Source organism: Protobothrops mucrosquamatus, unplaced genomic scaffold, assembly GCF_001527695.2.
Source record: "Protobothrops mucrosquamatus isolate PMUCROS unplaced genomic scaffold, P.Mucros_1.0 scaffold_73, whole genome shotgun sequence".
In the NCBI taxonomy this organism is placed as follows: domain Eukaryota; kingdom Metazoa; phylum Chordata; class Lepidosauria; order Squamata; family Viperidae; genus Protobothrops; species Protobothrops mucrosquamatus.
The window spans coordinates 214,757-223,519 of record NW_015386149.1 but is presented as its reverse complement, the minus strand read 5'-3'; the positions used below and the strand labels follow the sequence as shown (position 1 = coordinate 223,519).

Below are 8,763 nucleotides of genomic sequence, written 5' to 3'. Positions count from 1 at the left end.
GTGGCTGGAGAAAAGGGGAACGTGGAAGCGGCGGAGCAGCTGCTCTCCGTGGTGGAGAAGGAGGCTGCCGGCTCGCCGGGCTTATGCCAGGAGTTCTCTGAGGCGCTGGTGCAAGGAGGCTACGACGCCGGCAAGTACCTGGACCCCAGCCTCAACGAACTGCCCTCGCCCTCCTTGGAGGCGGCCGGCGACCTGGGCAAGGCTCTAGTGAACCTGTTCTTCGATCGCCTCACCGACATGTTACAGGCCACTCAGGTGGCTTTCAAGTGTTTGGGAAAGGAACTCTTGGATCCCGAAGATGTGGAGCGGGTAAGCTGAAACAAAGCAATAACTGCAGGACAGAGAGGAAAGCCGAGTGTCCCCTCCTGAAACTAGTTGGGGGGGCAGGGATTGCAGCAAAATGGGCTAGAGCAGGGGGTCTTCAAATTTGGCCCTTTTATGACTTGTGGACTTCAACTCCCAGAATTCCTCAGCCAGCGTGCCTGGCTGAGGAATTCTGGGAGTTGAAGTCCACAAGTCACAAAAGGGCCAAGTTTGAAGACCCCTGGGTTAGAGGAAAGAAGAGGGCTTAGGTATTTGGAATGACTCCCAGAATTCCTTACGCTAGACCTGGATTTCTGAACCTCAACGACTTTCAAATGTGTGGACTCCAAATCTCTGAATTCCTCACCCAGCGTTAAGTCCACACACTTTAAAATGGTTGAGATTGAGGAAAACCGTAGTAGACCATATGGAAGGCCAAACCCATCATAAATGGAAAATCTGACTTGTAGGTTATTTACCTTACAAATCAATTTTGGAGCAAGCATATATTTTTGCCAAATGAGTCTTTTCCACAATACCTATTTTAGAGATCTCGCTCTCCCTTTCCTCACCCCCTCTCATCTATTTAATTTTTTAACTACCCAACTCCCTCATAAGGGGCTCTGGGCAGTGTATTTGTTTATATTTCCTATTTCCTAACCGAGACAGTTAATACTGAGGCTGGCCAGCAATCAATTATTCACAAAGAGGATTTTGAAGTTAACACTCACAAACATGAAGGCTCCATGACCATAGAATTCTGCTCCTAATCACCATGATGCCAAAACAGTAGATGCTTCATGACATTTTCATGCTTGGATCACAATATTGCATATAAGTATGTAAAAGCTGTGTAGTCTATCATAATGCACAATTTGTCACTTGCCTTCTCCTGTATACACCCATTTTGTGACAAAGAGTAAGGCTTCAGAAAGCATTTACTCCTTACATTTATGAAGATCAATATACCCTTGATGCAAACTGTCACTCGGGCAACTTGATTGGTGGTTAAACCTTCATTCCAGGCACTTGTCTATGTTTGCTCATCCCTGCTACAATGTAAGAAATGGAGCTGAGGTGATTTTTCCTGCCAGCAAGTGAGTTTCATGCAAAGGAAAACAATGCCAAATGAATTGCTACTGGTAGTCCTTGACTGACAACCGTTTTGCTTAGTGATAGTTCAAAGTTATAACAGCACTGAAAAAATGACATATGACTTGTTTTTCACACTTATTTTTTTAATCAACTTTATTTTATTCAAAAAAATTAAAACTCAAAATCCAAAAGAAAAAAAATTAAGAGACAAAACAAAATAAAACATAACATTGAAAAAGTATGAATTAAAAAACAAAACAAAACACATATTATCCCCCCTAGTTGAACACTAACCAAACTATTGCAATAGTAATAGCTTCCCCCCGCTTGCAAAACAAGTCCAACGTTTATAAGCTTGTACAACTGTTTGCAACCTAATTGATCTGTCATACATTACATATGTAAAAGAAAATAATAGTTGGAAGCTGGCTGGGAAGATTGTAAATGGCAATCATGTGAACCTGGGATGCTGCCATCGCTGTAAATACATGCTGATTGGCAGGTGCCCAAATTTTGATCACATGACCACGAGGATGCTGCAATAGTCATAAGTTCCCACTATCAGCACCACTTTCATGTTGAATGGTCACTAAGTAAATGGTTCTTGTTTAGCCATACTTGGGACCGGCAACTTGGTCATTAAGTAAAGTGGTCGCTAAGTGAAACTGTGACCATGCTTATGATCTTGCTTCCCCTGACCTTTGCTTTATAGACCTTCAAAGGTTGTAAATGCCAGGATTTGTCAGAAAGTTGCTTTTTCATCATCCCTGTAACTGTGAATATTTGCTAAGCAAGGCCATTGTTAAACGAGGACTACCTGTGTTTTCAAAGAGTTATACTTAAAACAATTTCTAGCTTTCTTCTGAGCAGCATTTGTCAACTCAAGCTCTGTTAGGTGACCTATAAGAAAGAAGCAAAATCAGAGAATATTCAGGGCAGACTTCTTGCCATAGCAGCAGTCTGATTTTGAAATACTCCATTCTTTTTGATTTCCCTCACTGTTGCTGCAAGGAACTGCTGAGCTAGAACTCCCTGGCTCCCAAAACCAAGAAAGACATGGTGAGTTTCTTCTAAGCAGTTTCCTTTATGGTTACACACCCATAGACAGAAATCTTGCCCCAACTAAGGCAAACTACTTGCATCATATACTCTGAGAACTCCTAAGGAGGAGCTGTCTAGACCAGACGTTGTGTCATGGTTCCGATAGACAAGACCAAATAAATCAGAACTCCGAGGCTTGAGATTTCCTCAAAGAACATGTTTATTGGTTACATAGTATCCGCATGGTCAAAAGTGAAACCAAGTCTGAACTTCCTTTCAGAAAGCAACAATATTACAAAGTTGAACTTCCCACCCCAGAGCTGTGCAATCAGCTACATTCCCCAATAGAATAGTTTTGTGGGATTTCTAACTAAATGCTCCAGCCTCTACCTAACTGACAAATGACCTTGGTTCCCATGGGATGGTAAAATGTTTTGGCTAGTAGAAATCCTCCCCACCCCCTCCCAATCCTGTGGCAACTTAGAACAAAGGAAATGGCTGCAGCCAGGTTCGTTGTAGAATTGACATGTTGTGGTTTTAAATCGCAGACTGCAAAAAAATATTGATACGCATTGTGAAGCGTCTTACCAAAATGTTTCTTTTGCCTCTTTATTTTTCCTAAACAGGTAATTGTTGAAAAAAATAAGCAGGGGAATAAACCAGCAGTGAGAGAAATGCTCTATAGGATAATACAGAAGAAAGAATGGCTCTCACCCTTTCTAGAAGCCCTGCGTGAAGCTGGTCATGCAAACATGGCTGCTTACATAAGCGGGGATCCAAACGGTAATAATATAATTTCATTTGGCGTATGTTCATGTTTTGATAAATGTTTGTGTACAGATGGTGTGCTTATTTCCAAAGGAAATAATTTTGCACAGGTTACGTAAACCTAGGAGCATAACTGTATATTTCAAATATGATTGGCTTATATTTTTAACAGGAAAATAATTGAGCAGTCTTGAATCAAAATAAACTGAAACACTTCTGACCTATGCTTACAGATAGTCCTCAACTTGCAACCATTTGTTTAGTTGCCATTTGAAGTTATAACAGGCCTGAAAGTGGTGATTTATGACTCGTGCTTGCACTTGCGTTCCCATGGTCACATGATGAAAATTTGGGCGCTTGGCAACCAACATGTATTTTATGATAGTTTGCGGTATCCCAGTGTTACATGATCATTTGACCTTCCTAGCCAGTTTCCAACAGGTACAATCCGTGGGGAAAGCTGGATTTGCCTAATAACTACATGATTTATTTTAACGACCACATGAGTCAATTAATGATTGTAGCAGAAGAGGTTGTGAAGTTGGGCATGGCTTGCTTAATGATGGCCTTAGCAATAGGAGTTCCGATCCCAATTATGATTGTAAGTTAGGGGCTACCTGTATTTTTATATATTGGTAGAGTCTGATAATATTGTGTTGGAGATTATTACTTACTTTATTTGTTTCTACATTTACTTAGGAATAAGGTACACTAAAAACATTGAAAGGTGTTTCTAAATAGACAACTTGTAGATCTATTCTTTATTGGCAACAAACTTATTTCAGTAGGACTTAATTTCTCTTGAGTTGTCATGGTCTGTGGTCTGATTTCCATTTTTCTCCTCATCTTTAAAGCTACACTTTAAAGCTTCAAGCCTTCTGAAAATTCTCTACTTTCAAAAATTGATTCTTGCTACTGTGCTTTGTAACTCTTCAGTTAAGGTTCCTTCATACCTGTTATTTGGGTGCATATATGAATAAGGACAGCCACTGACAGATGGAAGTTCTGATCATAAAACTTCCAAGATTTCTTTCAGTTTAGCCCTGAGCACATCCCAAATTGTATATTAGAAACTGAAGTCCATTATTTTTTTTGTAGGTCATTAATTGAGCAGTTATTTAAATAAATAAGCTTCAGTTATGGGTTGCAACTTTTTATTTTGGTTGAACAGAACAAGACGTAAATGGAGCCTCTGATTCATCAAATGAAATATATGAGGCACCAAGTTCTGAAGTTGTGGAGAATCTGCAGCCAAGAATTGAATTACAAGAAACTCCAGAGGATGAGGAGAATGCATCAGAAAAATCATTTGAAGACCTCCTTGCAATTTCAGGTGATTTGTCATCTACCAGTGTTTTTATAATTTGTATAACTGATCAGTAATATTGTAAGTGTGGATGCCATTACATATATGATACACTAGATGGCATTCAGGGTTCTCCAAGAATTTTTAATTAAAGGAGCCCAAAAACTGTTTTCCTTCCAATTTAAATTTTTGGGAGGAAAGCATGCACAATATTAGGTTAAATCACTTCATGGTGTTTTCTGTCTGAAAATGTTGCTGTCCTCTGATATAATCAGTTTAACTAAATCTGTGCCAAATCTCCCTCATATTAAAGACATTGGGTCCCGAACTTTTCAGGAAGTAGTGACGTGCACCATGAAAGTACTAAGATTAGTTTTGTGTTCTTCCTCTACTCTCCAAGAGTAAAAAGAAAAGGTCCTTCTTTGGCACCAAAGCAGCTACAACCATCTTTCATATGCCTGCCTTCCAAAACCTCATGAGAAGGCTGCACACATTTTAGACAAAGCCATGTGCAATTTGGACAAGGGGTAGGACAGTGAAGAAGAATAGAATAGAGCTGGAAGGGACCTTGGAGGTCTTCTAGTCCAGCCCCCCGCTCAAGCAGGAGAACCTATACCATCTCAGACAAGTGACTGTCCAGTCTCTTCTTAATGATGGAGTGCCCATGATTTCTGAGGGCAAACTGTTCCACTGGTTAATTGTCCTCACTGTTAGGAACTTTCTCCTTAATTCCAGGTTGCTTCTCGGGAAGAAGATTGGCACAGCCAGCAGCTCATGAAGGGCCAGGCTGGGGACACCTAGTCAGCAATAGCAGAAAAAAAACAGTGAAAATCATCTGTGGGTTGAAAGGCTAGCAGAGCCAGTGAGGGAAGGACAGCCAAAGGGGCATAGATTGGGAGGGCGGATATAGGTACCCAAATTTCGATCAAATGACTACTGAGGCATTGCAAGAGCTGTAACTTTGGGGACCAGTCATAAGCCCTTTGTTCAGCAGCGCCGCACTTCAGTCACTAAACGAATGGCTGTAAGTCAAGGACTACCTGTATCTATTTTGTTTCATTCATATTCCTCTTTCCTTCTAATTCACAATCTTCTATATGCCATGCCAGTCAACAAATGGGTTCATAAGTATTGCTTTCACCACTCACCATCCTCAATTGATGCTTTCACACACAACTTTTCAGCAAGATAAAAAGTATTGGTTACCGACATTAGTCATATTCTGCTAATGATGAGGGCAAAATACTGGTTAGTTTTGTCATGTTTTTGTCTCAACCAATAACCTGCTTTACCCCAAGAGTGTACTCTATGAAAGCTTGGACCTCTGATTTAAGACAACGTATTGTTACCAGCTAGAAAGTACATACATTTTACGTGCACACTCAGATTTCTGGGGTTACTTTTCAGCTTCCTAGCCTAACTATGGCTAACTGTAGCCTAGAACCAGCGTGGCCCAGTGGTTAGAATGCAGTATTGCAGGCTAATTCTGCCGACTGCCAGCAGTTTGATCCTGACTAGCTCAAGGTTGACTCAGCCTTCCATCCTTCCAAGGTCAGTAAAATGAGGACCTAAATTGTTGGAGGCAATATGCTGACTGTAAACTGCTTAGAGAGGACTGTAAAGCACTGTGAAGCAGAATATAAGTCTAAGTGCTATTGCTAGTGCTATTGCTAACCAACCACCCTAGGTTTTTTCTAATCCAAGTAGTCTCTCATCCAAGTACTAAGTAGGTCCAACCCTGCTTACGTTGCCCCCTTCAACCAAGGTTAGCTAGGTGCTTCCAACTACTCTACTTGGGTTACAATAACTTACATGCATGCAGTTCGCATTTTATTTAAAAACCCAAAAAAATAGGGTTGTACTCTCTATACCTCCCCCCTACTCCATCTATTTATAAAGAGTGTTATATTAGGATCCAGTTCTGGTTGTGCTGTGCTACTTATACTATGAAAATATTGGTATGGGGAAGGAAGCAGTGGCATCAGTTCCCAGGAAATTGCACTACACTGGCCAGAATGCTTATCAACCTAGCTTGATATTATCTGCCCTGATTACAAATAGCTTTCAAAATCTGTGTCTCTCTTGCTATGTCACAGTCACCAAAAGGACAAAAAGTGTTTTGGGGAGAAAGAGGGTACATAGCTAGAAAAAGCATATGCATTCTGGGCTACATGTAGGAACTTTTAATTTTTTTTTCTCTTTTCCAAAAAACAGTTGTTTCCCCTCCATTTCCCTCATCAGTTCCTCAACAGTTACAAATAAAGTGCCTTTCATAATCATTGTATAATTTTCCCCCTGTTAGAATTATTGGTGTGAACTTTCTCTGCCCAGAGCATCTCCTAGCACCTCCATTGCTGAAGGAGAAGACATAACTTTGCTTTCCTCCCCCCCCCCATTGGAAACATAATCATGAGTCATTCCTGTTGTGATTCAGTTACATCTGTCTGTCCAAGAAATGTATATAAATTGATTCTGAGCTTGTTTAAACAAGAAAAAGAAGGTGCTCTGTTCTTAATTTAAATATGTTGTTCTCATCTCCAACTGCACAATCAGTCCTTTAAGTTTTCTAAAATAAGTAAGGGATTATATAAGTACTTAATCTTATAAATAAGAGATGGAATTATTGTTTCCAGCCCAGTATTTTGCTGGTATTGACATTGTTCTAAATCAGGGGTGTCAAACTGCCGGCCTGTGGGCCGGATGCGTCATGCCAAAACCGTGCCCACCCCAGCTCTGGCAATGGGGAAAAAGTCGCAATACGTCACGTGACATTGCGAGTTTGACACCCCTGTTCTAAAAGAATCCTTTTTTATTTTATTTCTTCCCTCTCATATCTTCTCCTGTTGGAAGGGAAGAATGAATTTCATCCTTATAAGGCCACTGGCTGAGGTTGAATTTTGCAAAATAGGGCCCTGATTTTTATCTCAATTTTATACTTTTGCCTAATCAGGATAGAGTGCCAAGGATCCTCTCAGTTCAAACACTATTCATCTTCAAATACCTTTGGAATCAGTAGGTGGCACTCTATTCATCCTTGTTAGGAAGATCTGCTTCTTCTGCTGCATAATCTGTTTTTTAGCCACAATAAATCCCATTGCATCTTGTGTTAAATGTGGGTTAGATAAAGCAAATTTAANGTGGCTGGAGAAAAGGGGAACGTGGAAGCGGCGGAGCAGCTGCTCTCCGTGGTGGAGAAGGAGGCTGCCGGCTCGCCGGGCTTATGCCAGGAGTTCTCTGAGGCGCTGGTGCAAGGAGGCTACGACGCCGGCAAGTACCTGGACCCCAGCCTCAACGAACTGCCCTCGCCCTCCTTGGAGGCGGCCGGCGACCTGGGCAGGGCTCTAGTGAACCTGTTCTTCGATCGCCTTACCGACATGTTACAGGCCACTCAGGTGGCTTTCAAGTGTTTGGGAAAGGAACTCTTGGATCCCGAAGATGTGGAGCGGGTAAGCTGAAACAAAGCAATAACAGTAGGAGAAGAGAGGAAAGCCGGGGATCCTCTCCTGAAACTAGGGGTGGGGAGGGATTGCAGCAAAATGGGTTAGAGCAGGGGGTCTTCAAACTTGGCCCTTTTATGACTTGTGGACTTCAACTCCCAGAATTCCTCAGCCAGCGTGCCTGGCTGAGGAATTCTGGGAGTTGAAGTCCACAAGTCACAAAAGGGCCAAGTTTGAAGACCCCTGGGTTAGAGGAAAGAAGAGGGCTTAGGTATTTGGAATGACTCCCAGAATTCCTTACGCTAGACCTGGATTTCTGAACCTCAACGACTTTCAAATGTGTGGACTCCAAGTCTCTGAATTCCTCACCCAGCGTTAAGTCCACACACTTTAAAATGGTTGAGATTGAGAAAAACCGTATAGACCATATGGAAGGCCAAACCCATCACAAATGGAAAATCTGACTTGTAGGTTATTTACCTTTCAAATCAATTTTGGAGCAAACATATATTTTTGCCAAATGAGTCTTTTCCACAATACCTATTTTAGAGATCTCGCTCTCCCTTTCCTCACCCCCTCCCTTTCCAAGTATAAATTTTATTATTTTCATCATAAAAAAAAAACACATCACAAGTACATCACAATGCTATAATAAAAGCCCCACCCCCCACCCCCCGGACTTCCCAAACCTAATCCCAGGATACTATTCAACTAAAAGTAAACTACTATTAATATCCCTAACTCCACAAAATATTATTCTACATAAATAGGTGAAATATGTAAAAAAAAAGAAACAAGTTATCTAAAAGCCTA

General features: G+C 41.2%; 1 protein-coding gene across 1 annotated transcript in view; it reads left to right on the top strand.

Annotated features, from left to right (window-relative positions):
- Positions 1 to 9: 9 nt before the first annotated feature.
- The window catches only part of LOC107285523 (interferon-induced helicase C domain-containing protein 1), a gene marked incomplete at its 5' end in the record, with an annotated part of 48,153 nt that continues 39,399 nt past the window's right edge, over positions 10 to 8,763 (top strand). Inside the window, 4 exons of the mRNA XM_029283692.1 lie at positions 10 to 309; positions 3,066 to 3,222; positions 4,379 to 4,540; positions 7,661 to 7,959. Of these exons, the coding sequence (XP_029139525.1) occupies positions 10 to 309; positions 3,066 to 3,222; positions 4,379 to 4,540; positions 7,661 to 7,959 (918 nt within the window). The remainder of the gene's footprint in view (positions 310 to 3,065; positions 3,223 to 4,378; positions 4,541 to 7,660; positions 7,960 to 8,763) is intronic.